The following is a 22,333-nucleotide window of genomic DNA, read 5'->3' as shown; positions in this document are numbered from 1 at the left end:
AGTTAATTCAGATCCTTCTAATTTTACTTTTCTAGTTCACAAGGTATCTTTTTTCATGGTGTTTTCAAATTGAAGTTCACACACATCAAATAAATGGCATGATAATCAGAGGTTTCAATATCTGATATGCATTCATTATGATCTGTCATTATTGTGATTGTCACTATTATAATTGCACACTGTAAAAAGAATGGGAGCTTTTCCACAGGAATTATTCATGTGTATTAGTTTCTAGGAGTAATTGAATAGTTGACATTGCATTTATATCAAAGTAAAATATGTGTTGGTTTTTCTCATTTGTTTTATTCTTAAGAAAGAAGTGTAGAGTAATCTCTATTAGGTCTCTATTTGGCTCTTTATTTAAAGGTTCACAGTTTTATGTCATGTCCAAAATATATTTTCTTATAACAAAGAAATGGCTCAAAGACAGCCATTATAATTTAACTGATAATTTTCTAAGGACATACAATTATAAGCTAACAGCTAGGTAGTGAAATCCTCTTAATTAGCTTGTATTTATATATATGAACTCAACAAGAATCTCAGTGAAAAATACCACTTTTCTTTTTTAACTAATCAGGTTTGGCATAATGAAATAAAGCCCACATTGTACTGTCAATACTAAAGATTGATTTAATAATCATTTACCTTAGAGTTTACATAGAACATTTCACTTCATTGTTTCATAGAATCCTCATGCAGATCAACTATTACTCCTCTATTTAAAAATAAGAAAACATAGGCTCTAAGAAGCCAAGTAATTTATACAAAGTCGCTCTGCTAAATCACAGAATTAGCCCTGGAATCCAGGTCACCTGGGTCTTAACCAGAATTTATGTTAAAATAAAAAATTTTTAAGTGATTCGAATTTTAAAAAGATCAGTGACTTGGTAGTTAGAAGATCTAGGTCTGAACACTGTTTCTGCCACTTTATTTGACTCTAAGAACTTTCTTACTCCCCTGTTGAGTGAACTATACCTAAGACAGTGCCATTCTGAGAATCGATGGAGAAAAGGCCAAGAAAACCACGCAAATGCATTTTGTTGTTTCATGTGTTCTGTGCCGTGCTGCTTCTCACATGCTTTTGCTTTCTGTACGACTCACCTTCACAAGGTAGAGTATTAAACTTTATTTATAATTAAATAGTATTAATATCAGGTTGGAACATGGAGTAAGCTTTAGGAACAAAATAGTCCAAGTAAGAATGCCATAAATTGAATGAATGATGATATAAATGTAATAATCCAAAAGCTTTAGAATATGTCTTCACTCACCAGGGAGGTCATTGTAATGACCTCAGAGCACTGTTCTCTTACAGAAAACATGCAGCCAATGAGGGATTTCCTTTCCTTCCATGTAATTCTTCAGGAGGCCTGGCTGGTTCAGAGACATGTCCTAGTTGATGTGGAGTCTCTCCTAGCTGCTTTGCCAGCTAACCCTTTGAGTCGTGTCTTTGCTGGCAAGATGGAAGTTGTTACCATCTGCCAGCTGATCAGTGGCTTATGTATTGATAATCCCTGTCCAGTTTGTAGGGGACAGAAAGGACAAAGACTCTTCATCTTCTTTGGACATCTTCTTTGGGCATCTTCTTTGGCTCTTTCAGCAGAAATGACAAAGACCCTTGATCCTCTCCTCATCTGGAGAGATGGTCCATTTCAGGAGGTATTGAAAATCACCAGTGGGACTGGTCTAGGGAAACTGGCCTTAACAGTGAATGAAACACCCTTACTTGAGCATCATTTGACCCATGCATTTATCTCCCTTTGTCACTCCTGAAACACATTTTTTAAAGCTGTACATTTATTTAAATATTAAAGCAGAGACCAAATTACCATTTGGTAATTGACTTTGGTCATACCATTCCAGTGAATCCTTGCCTCAATGTCTAATGGGTAGGCATTGGTCCATCTACCCCCACTTTTGGGCTTCCTTGCAGACTTAGACGGTGAAGAATCCGCCTGCAATGCGGGAGACCTAGGTTTGATCCCTGGGTTGGGAAGATCCCCTGGAGGAGGGCATGGCAACCCACTCCAGTATTCTTGCCTGGAAAATCCTCCCGGACCACGGAGCCTGACGGTCTACAGTCCGTGGAGTCTCAAACAGTCGGCCATGACTAAGCAGCAAAGCACAAGCACGCCTACTTTCAGTCTAGAGCGTGTCCATGTGTCAGATCACAGTCTAAAAATACAGTTGCTGTCATCTTGTACTCACAGAGTGGTTGATTATTCCGGCTAAAACTACAGAACAACAACAAAAAATAGTCTTATATTAGTTCTGTAACCAGACATTTTGGAGATGATATGGCACGTGAATTATGTATTATTTGCAAGTAAAAGAGAGATATGTACTGCACTGAGTTTCCTTAACCCTTTTCAACAAACTTCCCTAATGACTGAAATCCTCAAAATATGGAGCTTTTTGCTATTGTTTTTGTTTTCCAACTACTGATCTATATGATCACCTTCATATAGGTATAGCCTGTATGATGGCCTTCTCTTGTGGCTCAGTTGGTAAAGAATCCGCCTGCATTGTGGGAGCCCTGGGTTCAATCCCTGGGTTGGAAAGATCCCCTGGGGAAGGGAACGGCTACCCATTCCAGTGTTCTGGCCTGGAGAATTCCATGGACTGTATAGTACCTGGGGTTGCAAAGAGTCCTGGACACAACTGAATGGCTTTCACTTTCACTGCTGATCTATAAGATATATGAGTATAGTTCCAAAGTACTTCAACATCAAAATAGTTGAGTTTATTTTTGTTTGTGACAAAATTAATATCATAAGCTGATATCACATTAAATATTCTACAAATACAGCTGCCCCTAGGCATGAGTCCCTAATACGAGTTTCTCCAGAAAGTGTTTTTTTCTGATGAGCCATACATGAAGCATTCAATGGCACCAGCGTTTCATTAAAGGAATTCTCTTGTTCCCTTCCTTCCCATGGAAATGTCATTAACTATTAAGTTAACTCTCTGAATGTTAGGTTCTTAACCAACAAACAGCACTTCTCCACAAGGGCATACTTCGCCAAGCATCCTTGAATCAGAACAACCGTGATGAACATGTAAGCATAGATTCGGAGCCACGCAGTGGGTGGTGATCATATTTAAGAGGAACCCGTTTACATTTATTGACTTACTCCCTCCATCATGGTTGTTACATTTCTTCCACCACCACCTTCAGCCTTTCAGGTAAATGAGAAGTTCAATTATATGTAAAGCGACCGTTAAATCAGCAGGGCCCTTGTGGGGGTCTGGGCCTCCCCTTCTCCCTCCAATCGCAAGTGAGCTCAATCCATTACTGTTCCCAGGATCGTACATCGATCAGGTCAAGTGTGCAGGGCAGGGTGCATCTTATAGCTTTTACTGCATATGAGATGTTGCAGGCCTGTTCTCAGGAACTGCCAGGCAGCCTGGGAATCACAGTCACGGTTAATAGCAGCGAATTGCCAGCTCTTGATGGGTGGGTAGTCACTCCTTTCAGTGGTTGCCCCCTGGGGGGAGAAGGTAGAAAAACAGAGGGAGGGAATTAGAGTGACTTTGCACAGTTGAGCAAGTTCATGCCGCTGGATCAGTGGCAAGCATTGGCAGGGCTCCGCTCTGGGGAGGCTCAGAACAACCTCACAGTCTCATTTTTACCAATTGGTGCTGCTGTGTTGCCAGTGGTGCCCGGGGATGGGGGAAGGGAGAGGAAGAGCTGGGAAGAGCATGAAGGCAGAAGTCTCAGCTAAATTAAACAAAAAGTCCTGTTGGCGCTGGTGAACCCACCCCAGTTAGCCCCTGTGCTACTAATTGTACCAAACTGGTATTTGAAGTTTGCCGCGTGATTAAAGAGTTGGCTCACAAACTCTCCGCATAACCTTAATTTTTTCAAGGTTCTTTGAGTGGAGAATGGTTTATAATAATGATTTTGACTAATACGATTTTTGACATGCAACTTTAATGCTTAACCTTAGTATAACTCCAGAGCATTTCATGTGTACTCAGCTGTAAAGAGTGATGATTTAAAGGGATAATATAAGAAAAAGGTCGTTCTAGAATGAACCTCTAACAAATTGCATAAAAGGAGCTTATTATTCCTTGAGTATGGGGATATGCCATGCTTCTGATCATTTCTTTGCTTGGTTCAAAAAAAAATTTTTTTGTTGAGAATGAATGGGAAAAGAAACAGAAAAAAGAATGAAATAGAAATCTGCAGGCAGGGAACATTCTTTTGATGGTTATGATTTTGTTGCCACTAAAAAGGCTCTATAATAATGTGGTTATTCATCTCCTCTTTTGTTTTGGGTAAAGAATTCGCTCTAACAAGAAAATGCTGTTATTGGTCGGTGGATTGCCTCCTGGGCCGGACCGGCTTCCCAGCAATCTGGTTCAGTACTACGATGATGAAAAGAAGACCTGGAAAATCCTCACAAGTGAGTGCCTTTCTTTCTTTATTTACCCACCTATTTATTTCAACGTAGAGCTATCTCGATGAATTCGAAAACATGGTTAATCAAATTAGACATTTTATTGATTTGTTACCCTTTGGAAGTCTGTGAATGTATCATGAGAGGTCTAGAATGAAAGACTAAATTAACATTGCAGAGGTGGCCAATTGGGTAATGGGAAGAGGCTTAAGTGAAAAACTGGCCTAAAATCACTGCACCAAGTTGGTGTGTCTGCTTGTGTTTCTTTCAGGAAAAATTCTTCAGTTATGGTTTTGCTCTTTGAAAAGGGAAAGCTTGTTGAACACCAATCAGCTAGTAAATTTCCTCAGGTCCAAATGGTTACTGAGTTCATTGTCTGGGTAATTAACATTCGGTTTGCTTTAGAGGCATCTTTGCTCATTAACCTTTAGGCTGTGGTCCCCAGTCTTTAGAAAACCACCCCCTTCCCCTGCTCCACTGCTCCCATGTCCACTGTTCGAATGGACAGAGATACCCCAGTCCTAACCCGACTGCATTAAAGTGTGCTTGCAGACTTCCACCCAAGATTCTTCTCCTCCCTTCCTTAAAGGGTGATTGTGTTTTACAGCAAACCTCTTGCCTTGGGCACTGAGATTTGGAACTTATTGTTACATCGGTTATGATTCCCAATCTGACTCGGTCATGGAATCAAAAATCATCGTTTCTTGAGTGCAGCAGGCTGTGTGCACCAGTCCCCTCGTGGGCACAGTGGCTGCACTGGTCAATAAAACTAAATTTTAACTGTCAAAATTGCCCAGAGCTGTATAGATAAAATAATAAATGAGCAATTTTGATCCATAAATCAAAGCCATACATTTAAAACCCGCCAAAGTGAAAGTTAGATTTCCTTGTTGAATGTGTCTTTTGAAGCAGTTATATATTTTAGCAGATTTTTTAAAAAGTCGTTTCCTCTCCTCTTACGGAAAGCCCTTTAAAATAATAGAAAGAGGACAACAGTTTGCCCATAAATGCAGGAGAGGAGTAGAGGCATGTGAGGTGCTGCTTGGAATAACACATTTCACAGCTGGCTTACTCCCGCAAACCTGCAGACCTGCAGTAGTAGCATTGTCCAGAAACTGCAATGGGAAGGCTCCCTGGACACCTACACACTCTGGTTGTTACGTAATGAGGTAGTAGAGGGGAGCTGCCAGATTAGGAAAGAAAAAACAAAAGTAAGTTAGAGATACCCTCAAATGATATTCATTCTCTTTTTGACAAAATACTGTTCAGAGTAGCTGAAACATCTGAATGAGTGAGCCTGATGCTGGGAAAGATTGAGGGCAGGAGGAGAAGGGGGTGACCAGGGATGGCTGAATGGCATTATCAACTCAATGGACATGAGTGTGAGCAGACTTGGGAGATAGTGAAGGACAGGGAAGCCTGGCTTGCTGCAGTTCATGGGGTAGCAAAGAGTTAGACATGACTTGAACAACCACAATGAGTGACCAAGCTGTGTTTTTCAAGATGCATCAGAAAGTCAAGCTACAGTAAAACCAAAGAATCAATTTTCTGATACCTGATCAACAGAGAAGGTCTACACAGAGTGAGAGGGGGATACCCAGAGGAGGCGAGAGGGAAGAGGAAGGACAAGGCAGATTCTTGAAGAAAGAGGACAGAAACAGAGGCCAGGGGACAGGGAGATATTAGACCCAAACAATAAATGATATTCACTCACAAATACATCTCTTTTCCGAGGTACATCAGGCAGGGTCCAACTATCTAGTAGTTTGAAGGCCTTCATTAAAGGCAAAAAGATTCATTAAAACATTATGAACAACTTATGAAAAGTCTTATGTCTGTTTCAAGCCTTGTTCAGAAAGAGCGTGCTCATCCAGTTTATTGTCCAACATGGGAAGCCTAGAGTCTGAAATGGGGATCTGTTCATTCTTCTCGGACAACAGGTAGGACTAGAACATAGGGTCACCCTACTTCAGTTCCTCATATTGCCTGATTAACTCTTTACTTAGTGAGGTGCAGTAAGAAGGCATGAACTTGAGTTGGTCATCCCTAGGTGTGAACCCATGTCTGTGACCTTGAGCAAGTCATGTAAATGTCTTGAATAATGGCTTATTCATTCTGTCAGCATCCTTTGAGTATATTTAAAATGAAATTGTGTTAGTAAATCATCAAGCACACAGCAGGAACTCAAAAAATTGCAAATGTTATTGCTATTGTTGTAACACTGCTACCAATATTGGCGCAAGGGCTGTATGTACCTTTGTACTTTCGAGGTATCAGTCAACTCAAGCTCTCCAAGCGGAGGAGAGACAAATTGCATCGTAACAGATCCAGTACTAAACCCACCACTTTGAAGTAGGGAGACCATTTTCTCTAGTTTTCATGCGTTGAACGTAGACATCTTCAGACTAAACTGTAAAAGACAAATGGGTTCTGTTGACTCCATCAGATTTGAAATTGGAAGGAAATAAAGACGTTAATGTATAGAAAAGTTCTAATAGAAACATGTTCAAAACTCTTGGATCTTTTTTGCTATACTCAGGAAGGCTCATAACTTTGAAATAAATGTCTACTCTACTGATACTCTTCATTTCACTGGGCTTGCACTTTAAGAAATCAAGTTTATTACCTTCTGGGCTGTGACTACACAGTCCCATGTGAAAGCATATTTTTCAGGTTTATGGGAGAAATATAGACAGTCTATTCGGATGATTTCTGCTGCTGGTTTGTAATTTTTAATTAAGGCATCTTATTTGGCTAAATATGTCAGTTAACTGATCAATTTCCACACTGTTGGGGCCATCTAACCCCATGGGACTGTAGCCCTCCAGGCTCTCATTTCATGGACTTCTCCAGGTAAGAATACTGGAATGGGTTGCTATTTCCTCCTCCAGGGGATCTTCCTGATCCAGGGATCGAACCTGCATTTCCTGCATTGCAGCTGAGCCGCCAGGGAAGTCCCCAGTAATAAGTGAAAAAGTGTTTTTTTACTGTATAAGAAGGTGTCCAAATTCTCCCCAAATCTAATGACATATTAGGGATTGCAGAACTGCTCATGGTCATTTTTTTTTACCCCAAAGAACTGCTAAGCCAGTTGGCAGGGAGTTGAAGATGCCAGTTAATGCTTGCAGACAGTTCCTGGTATGGAGTCTGCTTATGTATTGAATGATTTTCTTCATAAGAACTAACAAATAAGTTAACCAGCGGAAACCTAAAATCTGAGATTACCTAGAGCCTGTGAATCGTAGAATCCTTTGCCCACTTGACTTGAGCATTTCTAGCCTGTCTCATAGACATGGTTTTTTTTAGAAGGATGTCATCCCCAGGTGGGTGCACAGATGCGCACTTATGGGAGTCATACCCCTTACACGTATATAATAAGAAGAAAAAGAAGAATTAAGAGGAAAGTCAGTCACAGCTTTCTTTACCTCTTATTCTGCTGTGTTATTTATGTTTTAGAAACACTATCTGAAGGGGTCCACAAATAACAATAAATTGAATATGGTGGAGGTCAGTGGAAGTGAAAAGGTGGTTCTACCTAACATAAAGAAAACAAAATTCAATAGTTTAGCTAACCAGTGGCTTGATCTACCCAAACAGCAAAGGGAACACTTATTCTCCCTGCAAAGACTGTTTTGGTAACATGCTAACACAGCCTTCATTTTTATCTTTCTCAAAAAAAGATTGTTTTGGTAACATGCTAACACAGCTTTCATTTTTATCTTTCTCTTTGGGAAAAAAAAAATCACTTATATAACATTACAAAATTAACATTACGAATTGTAACAGAGCTCCCCAGCCTCTATCAGCAACATACTAAGAAATACCCTGTAAAAATGAAGGTTAAGTCCTTTTGTAAGTGTGAAATGTTAAGTAGTAAAAAGAAAATTGGCATTGTTGTTTCTCTTGACTGTTAATAATGAAAGGGAGGTTGAAATGCACTTTTGTTCATTTTATTTTACAGTACTGCTTTTCTTGCATTTCTCACTCCTGCACGCAGTCTCCCGTTTCATTCTTAACTTATTAGGAAGCGGTACAGGAGACATGAATACTAAAATGGCCAATGCAAAAAGTGTGCCTCTTGCACTTTGCAGGCCCTAAAATCCTTCCTGTAAAGATCAAGGAAAATGGTCCCTGCGGCTGCTGTGAACTGCTGTAATGTATGACTGACATATCAAAGTTTTCACGAAGTCCTCGTGTAGAAGCACCTTGCCTTCCTTCTCACGAGATGGTACCGAGGGGCTCTCAGTTCTTTGGTCCCCACTGACCATTGTCTTTACTGGTGGGTAAAGTGTTTCCCTGAAATTGACCTTGTTTTGCTGACATTTCAAATAAGAGATTCTACTTATTCGGGGCTTCTTATTGTTTCCCTTGAGCAATTCCAGGAAAAGGGATTTCAAAATATAGATTTCCCTCTCCACGTGCTGATAATGATTTCCCTTCAGTAAGGTTAGAAGGAAAATCAGAAGAGCTGAGTTAGAAAGGTGTGTTCCTCCTTTTGGCCGCTTTCAGATCCCTCTGTTAGCAGGCGGGAGAACCGCCTTTGTTCCTCTTCCTCTCAATTTACAACTCTGCCCTCTACTTGGTAGTGCAAGGATTTGGGAACTTGTATTTTTTCAGTCATAGAAAATAAAGGGAACCATTGTACAGAGGTTTCCTGGGCTTCCTGTCTGGTTTGTGGAGGACCTTGAACTTGATCCTATCCATGCAGGAATAGTTTGGGGGCTGGGTGTCATCAATTTCTTTTAGGAGAGTTGCAGAGATGAGAGGCTGGTGGACGCTTGATTTAAAAAAAAAAACCAAAAACATATTTTCCATAAACGTTGAAGAAAGAATACTGAGAAAACACATCTTGCGTCAGACATTGAACTTCAATTCCAAAAGATAAATGTAGATTTGATATTTAGCCAATATTTGAGCAACGGAGAATGGTTTAATTGCTGGTTATTCAGGGAATAATAAACCTGCACATTGACAATTTAATCGGACTCCTTTCTTGGGCTTCTGTTTCTTGATTTCAGTTCATTTCTGTTCTTTGAGGATATATTAGAGAGGTGGAGATGGCTAGTTAGTGCAAAATAATCACTTCTTATGATGATTTGCTTTGAAAGAAATAAAAAGTAAATTTAATTGAGGGTTCTATACCTTTATGTTTCCTTTATTAGTGTTATCTTTATTACCCATAACCAAAACCCACAACTTGTTTAGCTTAATTTCTAGACAGCTAGGTAGAGTCTGCGGATAGTGCATTTTGCATTGCAAGAGAACCTCGGAAAAGAACTAGGTACTTCCAGAACTACTCTAAATGCCTGGGAAGCATCTAAACTTAACTGCAGACCTTATTCCTTTATGAAGCAAGCAATTATTGAATACCCAGTCTGTGCTAGGTGGTAAGGTAGAAGGTGATCAAATCTCCTCTCAAGAACCCAAGGAGGCAATGAAAGCAAGACTGTGCTGAGGAATAAACAGGAGAAGCTGGGCTTACATGGGAGCCCAGAAAGTACCCTTCATCTAAACATGGGAGGTTAGGAAGGCTTCCATAAAAGTGACCTTCTGTAAAACTGAGAAAAATGAGTAGGAATTATTGATGCAAAGAGGTGGGTGATCGGGACTTCCCTGGTGGTCCAGTGGCTAAGACTCAGAGCTCTCAGTGCAGAGGGCTTGGGTTCAATCCCAAGTCAGGGAACTAGACCCCATATGTGACAACTAAAAAGATCCTGCATGCTGTGACTAAAGAGCCAGTACTGCACTAAGACCAAGTAAATAAATGAATAAACAAATATTTTTAACAAGAGATGAATGATAAAGTATTTTAATAAGAGGGCCCCATACCGGGAGTGCCAAAAGGCAAGAGAGAGTTGGTGCCTTCTAGAAACTGAAATGAATTTGTGTATCTATAGGAGAGCCTGAGGTCGAGGAAGTATGTGGTGGGACTGGAGAGTTAACCAAGAACCATATTATACAGAACCATTTCAAGGAATTGCTAAGATAGGCTCAAGAATAAGAACCAAGAGGAGAGATACACCTCTCATTTTTGTTTTTGTTGTTAGTAAAAACACAGTGATCTAAACACAGTGATTTAAAGTGCTACTTTAAAAAAAGTAGCATGGTAGTTGTTCTCTAGTAGCTTGGAATTTTGAATTTCAGTTCATTGAGTAACGGTTTCCAGGACTTTGGACAAAGAAAAAGGAGAGAGTTCTGTTTGGACTTTTAAAATATGTTAGCATCTAATTTTATCTTCAATGAGCTCAATTCTAATTTGGGATCCATGGCTGCACATTGCTATATATCTTGAATTATTTGCTACCGTGTATTCATGCACCAGTGCATTAGTGGATTTTTCATAGATTTTTTAAAAAAAAATATGTGTCGTGGTCACTCCAAATACTGTATTTCAAGTAAGTTGGGTGCCTAGAAAAACCAGTTGGCTTTATTTCCGGTTTATATATACCTCCCTTGAAGATAGCAATTGCTTTTTCTCCAGAGGACAGAATGGGTACCAATAATTCTGATGATGCATTCTTTACACACCAGCTGTGGTATTTGCTACTGAATCTGGCGTGAAGGAGGTATGAGTGATACAGGCTGCTCAGATTTGCTCTGTGTCAATCCTAGGCAAATTGCAGACAAAGTCTAGCAAACCACTGAATGTGAGCCCTGAAAAATTAAATGATCTTCTCACTCAACCCTCTCATTTTGCACATTAATTTCATTCATTCAGCAAATATAGTTGATACCTTCTGTGTAGCAGGTATCGCTCTACATGCAGAAAAAACAATGCTGAGTCGAAGCAAATAGCATCATGTCTTCACCAAACCTAGAGTTTACTGGAGGAATCAGCATTAATAAATAATCCCATTAGGGTGCTGGAGATCGACAGGTACACACTGCTATATTTAAAATGGATAACCAACAAGGGCATACTGTATAGCATAGGGAACTCTGCTCAATGTTATGTGGCTGCCTGGATGGGAGGGGGGTTTGGAGGAGAATGGATACATGTATATGTATGGCTGAGTCATTTTGCTATTCACCTGAAACTATCACAACATTGTCACAATATAAAACAAAAAGTAAACTAGATAAATAATCTCAGATAGCAGTATATAATAAGCAAATGTGATGGTGCTCTGAAGGAAAGGTATAAAATATATAAGATCATGGAATGGAGAGATCAGATCTAGTGTGGGAGTCATGAATGATATCACCAAAGAAGGTGACACGTGAGCTGAGAACAGAAGAAATTTCATTCTGAATCAAAAGTGTGTCTTCTTCAAATGGCCAGTAGACATATGAAAAGATGTTCAAAAACCACTAATTACCAGAGAAATGCAAATCAAAACTACATCACACTGGTCAGAATGGCCATGATTAAGACGTCTACAAAGAATAAACACTGGGGAGAACATGAAGAAAAGAGAAATTTCCTACACTGTTGGTGAGAATTTGGTAGCCAGCTGCCCAGGTGATGTGAGAGACGATTCCCTCAGGTTAGTTAAGAAAATCCCTTAGACAGAGGAGCCTGGCAGGGTACAGTCCATGGAGTCACAAAAAGTCAGACACAAGTTAGCCACTAAAACACTTAAGACCTTGCAGAAAGAAGGTGCTTGGCTAAACTCAGAGTGAGAGAAAGAAACACATGTCGTGGGGCTAAAGAGATTAGCAGAAACCGGATCCTGTAGGGACTTTCTACAGCACGTTCACGTTGGCTTTCACTTTAAATGACTGACGGAGCAGAGGTGTTGCACCCAGAGTCACATATGATTTGGTGGTAGGATGAGGAACAGAACACTGGTCTCTGAGTTTTCATCACGCGGAGCTGCCTCCTGCCCACACCGATCTATCTCACCAATAGGTGAATGGGATTTAACCTGTGCTGACCCATCGCACCCATGAAAGTCCAAATGGATCTGAGGCACTGGGATTAGTTCCATGTTCAGAGAGTAGAAATGTTGCAGGTTAATTGAATGAATCCCCTACTCCTAGAGGTCAAGAATATAATATTAGTTTGTGGACTAATCTGCAAATTAGGAGGTGCAAGTGATGAAATTTGCATGTAAGGTTACTGACAAGCCATAATTCTATGAAGAAAGATTTCTTGACCGCTTAAATCTGTCTTGGTAGCAGTATCAAAAATGAAACCACACACTCACATACACACACACACGCACATACACGCGTACACATGCACATACACGTGTGCGCACACAGAGCCACATCTTTCAGGACAGACAGATCTAAATAGAAATACACCCCCTGCTTCCTCTCTGATCGTTGTCACCCACAATGTAGATATAATTATACTCACTTCTTAGATTTATTGTTAAGAGAGTTAAATAAAAATAATATAAGCTCTGGGCTCAGTATCTGGAATATAGTTGTCCCCTGATACATTTTTATTCTATTTGACTCCATTTTGTATTGTTTTACAACTAGACAGAAGTGAATCTTCTGCTCTTATGATCCAAGATTTGAGAAAGGAGACATGCTTTTTTTTTTTCTTTTTGTAACAGTTATACATTTTCTTTTATTTTTTAATCTAATTACATATCTTTCTTAATTTTTTTGAAGTATAGTTGATTTACAATGTTAATTTCTGCTGCATAGCAAAGTGACTTTGTTAAATGGTATATATAATATATATGTATATCATTTTCCATTATGGTTTATTATGGGATATTGAATATAGTTCCCTGGGCTAGGACTTTGCTTTTTGGCCATCCTATTTATAATAGTTTGCATCTGCTAACTACAAACTCACAATCCTCCTCCATCCCCAACCCACCACTCTCCTCCTCCTTAGCAACCATAAGTCAGTTCTCTACTTTCTGTACTTTTGTTGAGTCTGATTTCTGTTTGGTAAATGTTAATGTGTGTCATATTTTAGATTCCGCATATAAGTGATATCATGGTATTTGCTTTCTCTTTCTGACTTAACTTCACTTTGTATAATTTCTAGGTCCATCCACATTGCTGCAAATGACATTATTTCATTCCTTTTAATGGCTAAGTAATATTCCATTGTATATTCCATCTTTCTTCAGTCATCTGTTGATGGACATTTAAGTTGATTCCATGTCTTGGCTATTGTAAATAGTACTGGTATGAACATAGAGGTGCACATGTCTTTTTTAATTATAGTTTTTCTGGGTATATGTTCAGAGTGGGATTGCTGAACCATATGGAAACTCTACTTTTAGTTTTAGGAGTCTCCACGCTGTTTTCCATAGTGACTGCAGCAACCAAATTCTCACCAACAGTGTAGGAAATTTCTCTTTTCTTCATGTTCTCCCCAGTGTTTATTCTTTGTAGACGTCTTAATCATGGCCATTCTGAACAGTGTGATGTAGTTTTGATTTGCATTTCTTTGATAATTAGTGGTTTGTGAACATCTTTTCATATGTTTGTTGGCCATTTGAAGAAGACACACTTTTGATTCAGAATGAAATTTCTATTTCTAGCCTGAAGATCTGTGTGTCAATCAGGACAGACTAGATTATGCTGTGGAAACAAACAACCCTAAAATCTTAAATCAACAAAAGAGTTATTTCTCTCTCATGCTACATGCCAGCACATGTTGGCAGAGGGCGTTATTCAGGGATCCAGGCTTACAGGGCTCCATCTTAACATGTAACAACCATCAGTGCAGCAGGGGCAAGAATGAGCTGCAAACATCTTGCACTGGCAATTAAAAATGACATTTGTCACTTCAGCTCAGTCACAGGGTTTATTTGAGACACCTTTTGACCTTCCCTGGTGGCTCAAATGGTAAAGAATCCGCCTGCAAAGCAGGAAACCTGGGTTCAATCCCTGGGTCAGAAAGATTCCCTGGAGAAGGGAACGGAAACCCATGCCAGTATTCTTGTCTGGAGAATCCCATGAACAGAGGAGCCTGGCGGTTTATAGTCCATGGGGTCACAAGGACTCGGACCTGACTGAGCGACTAACACTTTCATACTTTCACTTGATCTGGAAACCAAATAAAGAGACAAATTTTCTGGCTCCCTCGCACATAATGCACAGTGATGGATTAGGCACAAGTTGAGCACAACTCTTTAATTTAGAAAGAGCATAGCATTTTAGCAACCCCACCAAATAGGCATTTGGAAAGGTGACTATCCAAAGGTATGTTCCTTGATGAGAGCCCTCCCTAATTCTGCTCACCATCCTTTGTTCTCCATAGCCATGGCTCCACGGTACGGGAGATTCTTTCTTATCTGAAGTCAGCCTGAGGGTTGTACACTTCCTAGGAGTGGAAGAATTTTCTAAGTACATTTCATGTTTAAGAGATGTAGCAGATGATGGTTATTTTAAGTCAGTAATGGTCACAGCCTCTTGTAGTCCAAACTGGTGAGTCTTTGGGTAATTCATCCTCTAAATAAACTCAGCTGTCTTCTTATATTTCCATCTACTCCATGGCCAATGACCATATGCACTTTTCTGATATACTTCTTATATTGCTTTTTCCTTTTTTTCCTTATCCCCATTTCTCTCTCTCATCTCTCTCTTTCTTTCCTCTTCCTAATACTCTATATATTTGGATATCTACCTGGCTTTACTGAGGAAGTTCCCTTTTTACTCTTTTCCCTGTTAGAAGAGTTTACTGGATGTCTTACCCTTCATTGAAACTTTCTTCTAAGATACTCTAAAGTAGTAAAATTACAGTGAAAGCCACACCTTTTTTTTTTTTTTTTTTTTTTTTTTAGTTTGGAGCAGAGGAAGGTTTATAGCAAGGCCAAGCAAAGAAAATGGGTGGCTTGGGCTCAGAAACTCTGAACTCTAAAGCCATACTTTTAATTTTTTGTCAGTAACTGAGCTTTTTAAATTTTTTATTGGAGTATAGTTGGGGTACAGTAAAGCATGTCAGTTATACATATACCTATATCTACTCTTTTTTAGATTCTTTTCCCATGGAGGCCATTACAGAGTTCCCTGTGCTAAACTGTAGGTTCTTTTTAGTTAGCTGTTTTATCTATAGTACTATGTATATGTCAGTCTCTCAGTTTGTACCTCCTCCCCTTACCCTCTGGTAACCACAAATTTGTTTTCTATATCTGTAACTCTATTTATATTTTGTAGATAAGTTCATTTGTACCTTTTTTTTAGATTCCATATATAAATGATATCATATGATATTTGTTTTTCTCTGTCTGACTTACATGTCTCAGTATGGCAATCTCTAGATCCATCTGGTTGCTGCAAATGGCATTATTTTGTTCTCTTTTTTCCATGGCTGAGTGGTACTCTGTTGTATATATGTACCACATCTTCCTTATCCATTCCTCTACTGATAGAAGCTGAGTTTGAATTTATGTCTTTTGCTCAAAATTCTTTCCAATTTCACCTTTTCCCAGATGGATCTGAAAAGCATTGCTTCTTCTAATGTTGCACACTCCTGGTTTTCGAGACTATTTCTTTCAATCCTACTTATAAATATGCAGAGTTTTTTTGTGAGAACATCTCTTCTTTGTAGATCTAGCCAAGTGCAGCCAACAACAACCAATACACACTATCAACATTTTTGATATCTCTCATATCTGTTTTTTAACCTCTTCTTTTGGAGGTGGCTGTTTATTAAGTAACACATGAGCCACCCAAGTAATAGCAAACAACAATTTTTTTGATATGTTATATTTTTATTAAAATATTTAAAATTAATTAATTCATTTTAACTGGAGGATAATTACTCTACAATATTGTGGTGGTTTTTGCTGTGCATCAACATGAATCAGCCATAGGTGCACTCGTGTCCCTGCATCCTAAGCCCCCACCCACCCCCCTCCCCACCCCATCCCTCTGGGTTGTCCCAGAGCACTGGCTCTGAGGGTCCACAAAGTGGTTTTCCATACCATAACATGCATTTCCATCTTTCCACCTTCCAGGGTCAGTTTCCTTGTCGTTAGCTCCTGGGTCCTCTTAGTACCAATGCATGTATCTTTTAGAGGCTAGGCTAAGTTAGACAGTAATAACGATCCCTAAACCCTAGGGGCTTCTATAAGTAAAGATTTCTTTCTTTTCATATCACATGTCTGCAATAAGTTACCTAGGTCTCTGTTCCATTTCTTCTTATTCCGGTACTCATATTGATGGAAATTCCACTACTATTTGGCTTATTATGGTTGCCAAGGCAGGGGAGAGAAAAATTTCATACTGACTCCTTAAGCTTCTTAAGTCACACTGACTCTTTAAGAGTTAACACATTTTATTGGCAAAAACAAATCACCTGGCCACGCCTAACTTCAAAGTAGGTGGAGAAATGAAATCCTCCCAAGCTCTCAAATAAAGAATAACCAAAAATTTGTTTACTAGCCTGAATAGTTACAATAGTGCATCCTTATGTTCAACAAATATTTGGTTCCATCTTCTTCAAGCAAAGTATTCTCATTTCTCCTATGAGCAGTTATCTGTCAGAAGTCACAGCTGCTCCATGCATCTTTCTATCTCTTCCTGCATCAATGTGACTTTTATTGTTGGGACAGATCTTCATTCATAGAAGATTACAAACCTGTATATTATAGGAAAAAATTTAAAGTGCACTCCAAATATTAGTATAAGACATTTGAAAGGGAATTTTTCTAATTTTGACTTCCCACAAATAGTTTAAGTATGTCTGAGTTTATGTAATTTTTACTATTTCTTGTGTTTATTATATGCTAACTAATATACATCTATATAGTTTATACAAAACAGATATAAATATAAATCATAGAGATACACATAATTCCCATAGGACAGAATGGTTTTTATTTTTATCATCAATAGAGATGATAAAAAGGAATTGAAATGACTTTTAAACTTACAACAAAACAATGAAAAGAAACCTGGGCGGAGTGTTATTATATGCAAGTAACTGTCAGAATAAACGAGTAACTAAGGAAAGTGCAAATAAGCACACTGTTCCTTTTCAGACTCACAACATAACCCTGGTGGCATCAAGGAGCTAAATCTATATTTTGGGAGTATCTGGTCAGTTAGAATTTTTGGGTTTGTGTAGCATATATAAAACGACTCCATTACGGGGGAATGATCACTCTGTGACCATGCTTTAATACTTATTAGTGAGATTGCTTTTGATGAAGCAAACAGTTGTGCTTCACAGAAGATATCTTAAAGGCCTGACCATATTAGCTGGCATTAAAGATGGCTTTGTAAAAGAGGAATATTGAGCAGATACTTTGTGATCTCTGTGTCTGGATGTCAAGGCACACTACTACTCCTTTCAGTGTGTACTATTAATCCTACTGACAGGCCATACTTTGGTCATTAAGTCTTAATTTCTTTAAAGAAAAGATTTTAAGATTGAATTCCAGTTATTTAGCTAGAACAATAATCATTGTGAGTTTCAAAGACAAAAATCTTGCCACATTTTTATGTTGAGAACTGCAAAGCACTTTCAGAAAATCCTACTGCTAAGGCAATGATGTATCACTTTCACTTTCATTATATGTTTTTAATCAGAGCGTGACTTCACACTAGACAAAGCGATGCTTTATGCATGGTCTCACTTGTTTTTGCTAAAATCTTTTGACATGATTAATTTTACTTTAATGCTTTTGTCTTGTTGTAATGGTAAGGATGATGGGTATAAACCAGGCAAAAATACATGCTTTTCTATTATAACGCCTCTGAGCATTAAAAATATCTTAGATGAAAGGGAAAAAAAAAATCACAGGAGACTGGTTGGACTGGAATTAAATTTCTTGCTACCTGAACACGGAGTACATGAGATTTTAAAAAAGTGATTCAGTCATTGTTTTTAGTTTTATTTTTGGTATTTTTATAGCAATTTATTCATCTGTATGATTAGATCTGAAGAGGAGGAGAGAGATTGTGTAGCTCACGTATATCTTGTTCTCATTGTCGCTTTGTAGCATTTACCTCCTTCACAGTATTGAGGGACCAAAAAATTAACCAATTCCGTGTGAGGTGTGTCTCAACCAGATGCAGGTAAAGTTAGCCATACTCTTCTATAGTGATGTTTGGCATTGGATATAGGCTAGTTTTCGATGGTACTAATTTTCAGTCTACAAAAATTGAATAAAATATCCTTCGTCCAAATTACAGAAAAGCAGGGATGTGTTCTTGCCTGGAGAATCCCAGGGACGGGGGAGCCTGGTGGGCTGCCGTCTATGGGGTAGCACAGAGTCGGACATGACTGAAGCGACTTAGCAGCAGCAGCAGCAGCAGCAGCAGGTGACTTTAAGAAGAAAACAATAGGCCATTCAACAAGAGAGAGATCCTGTGAGCAGTTGGCCGAGTATCAATTCTACCATCTTCACTTTTCCTTTTGTCCTTCATAAATGATGGGGTTGCCTACCTCTATTACAAGAGTATGACACTTTCCTTTTTCTACACAACCTGTCTGCTTGTTGTATTTGCCTCCTAAATAAATCCTATATACAGTGCTAATGTCATCTAGTGTTGTGTAATGCAAGTGTATGCAGTGATGGAAATGTTCAGTAACTGCACAATCCAGTATGGCAGCCAGGAGCCCTATGTGGCTATGGAGCATTTAACCGTGGCTGATACCACTGAGAAACTGGATTTCTAATTTTATTTCATTTTGATGAATTTAAATTTAGATAGCCCTTTGTGACGAATGGCTTCTGTATCAACAGCACAGCTCTGGATAAAGTTGTATGATGTGGTCACCGTCACTTAGGAGAGCTGTCTGCCACCCCAGCTCTACTGGCCCAAAGCTGTTCCCCTCTAAGCAAGGTTAAAAAGAGGTGACTCCATGAAATAACTCAATTCAAAGAACACGCCATGAGCCACCTGTGGGTTCTCTTCTAGGTGCCATGACTTCACCTTATTCTCTCCTACGAGTCCCTGCTTTTTCATAGAGGTTACCTGCTGTATTCATTTCCTGGGGCTGCTGTTAACAAAGTACCCAAAACTGGATGGCTTAAAACAATAAACACATTCTCTCACAGGTCTGGAGACGAGAAGTCCAAAATCTAAGTGTCCAGACATGCTAGGGGAAAATGCTTCCTCGCGTTTTCACAGTTTCTGGTGGCTCCTTGCCGTCCTTGGTATCCTTTGGTTTGCAGCTTCACCACTTCGGTCTGTGCTTGGTCTTTACCTGGCCTTCTCCCCCATGCCACTCCTCTGTGTCTGTGTCTAAATCTTCCTCTCCTTTCTCTTATAAAGACATCTGTCACTGGCTTTAGGGTTCACCCTAATCTGGTATGACCTCATCTTAATTTGATAACATCTGCCAAAACTCCATTTCCAAATAAGGTTAGAATTTAAGCATATCTTTTGGGGAGACACAATTCACTCACTGTGGTTGACAAGTGACACATATCAGGAGAACACATAAGAAAACAAAGAACTGTTAAACACTTGCTGTGTGCAAGGCACACATTCTAGGCACTTCACTTGCATTATTTGTTTGAGTCTCACAACAGCACTTTATGGTTTTAGGCGCTGTGATTATTTCTACTTCACAAGAAGAAATGGAGGTACAGAGACATTAAGCCATTTGCTCAAGGTCACGCAGATGGTAAATGGCAGAGCCAAAGTGTGTACCCAAATAAAGCTCCGGAGCCTGTACCCTTTTCTCTTTCTCATTACAGTAGTAATGACCGAGTGCAAACTGTAAAAAGAGTTAAAGGTGAAGCAAGACTAGACTTATGCATTTTATACAGAATAAAATGGAATATTCTCTGCCCAAGCAGAATATATTAATATCCTAAATATGTATGTTTGTTTCTTGAGATTTCCACTGCCCCCTTTGTTGTTAATTGAAGATTGAAGAAAAAATATGATACATATTGGGTTATTTCGGGGTGAAAGTTATTTTAGAAAGAGGTGATTTATACTTCCTGGAGTCTTGTAATTCCTTCACTTGCAAAAATTATAATTATAAGGCCTGTGTGTCAACATACAGTTTCCCAAAGAGAGGAAGGCTGTGCATTTTTCTCTCTCAGCGTGGTCGTCTGATTTATCTTGTACTAATGACAGTGAGGTATTCCTCAGCCTGGCTGCATTGGTAAATCTCAGATCTTTGTTTCCTGTTCATTCATAAATTTGCTTGAAGTTTTTCATTACTGAAATCATTAACTTTACCAAATATCAGTATCTGTTCTTGTGTGTGCATAAAATTTCCTAGGATTAAATTACTTCTTCCATGTTACAGCTTGCATTTAAAAAACAAAATGATAAGGCATCCTTTTTTGTCTTTATTATTGTCAAAAACCCAAATCATTTTCCCCACCTGCATGATAACCAAAAGATACATGTGCAGATGAATTAAGGAGACGTGTAATGGTTATTTGCTTTCAATCTTATTAGTCAATTTGCAAGGTTTGATATCCTATATTGTGTTTGTTACAAATATATGTAAATAGATTTCTTGATCTAATTCAGAAAGTAATCAACAATAGTCCTCATAATTTATATGTATCTTTAACATCCAGTTCACTTGCTAATCTCAGCATTGGGCATTCATCTTCCATGCCTTGTTCCAGCTGGTTTCAGCTCTGAACTGAAAAGCTTGAGTGGACATGGGTACAAGATGAAGCCAGAAAAAAAAAGAGATGAAGCCAGAAGTGTGGCACTATCCAGTACTTTCACTGGAGGGAATAACCTTTCTTAACCTCTGGAAAATTTAAAAATTTTCCACATTCCATTTTATTATTTTCTTTTAACTGAAACTTTTTATTTTGCCTTTTTTTCTGTGAAATTAACCATATTACCTCTTCTGAGATCAACATCCTTTTGAACATGAAACATTTGTTAATGATTTCTGTTCCCTAGGAGAAATGTTTTCGTCTGTTTTTTTACATTTTTATTAAAATATGTGAGGAACTGACTTACTGGAAAAGACCCTGATGCTGGGAAAGATTGAGGGTAGGAGGAGAAGGTGTCTATAGAGGATGAGATGGTTGGATAGCATCACCAACTCAATGGACATGAGTTTGAGCAAACTCCAGGAGATAGTGAAGGATAGGAAAGCCTGACATGCTACAGTCCATGGGGTCTCTGAGTCAGACACGACTTAGTGACTGACATAGTTGATTTATAATGCTGTGTTAGTTTCAAGTACACAGCAAAGTGATTCAGTTATACATATATCTATATATTCTTTTCTAGATTATTTTCCACTATAGGTTATTACAAGATACTGAGTATAGTGCCCTGTGCTATACAGTATTTCCTTGTTAGTAATCTATTTTATATATAGTAGTCTGTATATTCTAATCCGAAACTCTTAATTTATCCCTTCTCCTTGCCCCCTTTGTTAGTCATAAGTTTGTTTGCTATGTCTGTGAGTCTATTTCTATTTTGTAAATAAGTTCGTTTGGATCATTTGTTTAGATTCCACATATAAGCAACATCATATGATATTTGTCTTCGACTGGCTTACTTCATTTAGAATGATACTCTCCAGGTCCATCCAAATTGCTGCAAATGAAAGTATTGCCTTCCTTTTTATGGCTAAGCAATATTTCATTATGTATATATACCCCATCCTCTTTATCCATTCATTTATCAGTGAACTTTTGGGTTTCTTCCATGTCTTGGCTATTGTAGATAGTGCTGCTATGAACAGTGGGGGTACATGTATCGTTTTGAATTTGAGTTTTCTCTGGATATATGCCCAGGAGTGGGATTGCTGGATTATAGAGTAACTCTACTTTTAGTTTTTTAAGGAACCTCCATACTGTTCTCCATAGTGGCTGCACCAATTTATATTCGCACCAGTGGTGGAGGGGGTTCCTTTTTCTCCACATCCTCTCTAGCATTTATTATATGTTGAAGTATTCTTTTTTGTTAAAAAAAAAAAAGAAGGAACAGAAACATGAAATACATATCTTTTTTTTTTTAAGAAGTAACTTTGTTCCTTTTACCAAATAAAGTTCAGTTATTTATAGAAATGATAGCCAATGCCTGATTCTATCATGGTCGGAGAAAAGTCAAGGATG

The 22,333-nt window shown here is 38.7% G+C and overlaps 1 protein-coding gene across 1 annotated transcript in view; it reads left to right on the top strand.

Annotated features, from left to right (window-relative positions):
- Positions 1-22,333, top strand: part of KLHL14 (kelch like family member 14) — a 111,900-nt gene that overhangs the window by 27,743 nt on the left and 61,824 nt on the right. Inside the window, exon 2 of the mRNA XM_040264810.1 lies at positions 4,291-4,412. Within this exon, the coding sequence (XP_040120744.1) occupies positions 4,291-4,412 (122 nt within the window). The remainder of the gene's footprint in view (positions 1-4,290; positions 4,413-22,333) is intronic.

Source organism: Oryx dammah, unplaced genomic scaffold (assembly GCF_014754425.2).
Source record: "Oryx dammah isolate SB20612 unplaced genomic scaffold, SCBI_Odam_1.1 HiC_scaffold_22, whole genome shotgun sequence".
Lineage (NCBI taxonomy): Eukaryota > Metazoa > Chordata > Mammalia > Artiodactyla > Bovidae > Oryx > Oryx dammah.
The sequence above is the reverse complement of the archived record's forward strand: the minus strand, read 5'-3'. Positions and strand labels throughout refer to the sequence as shown.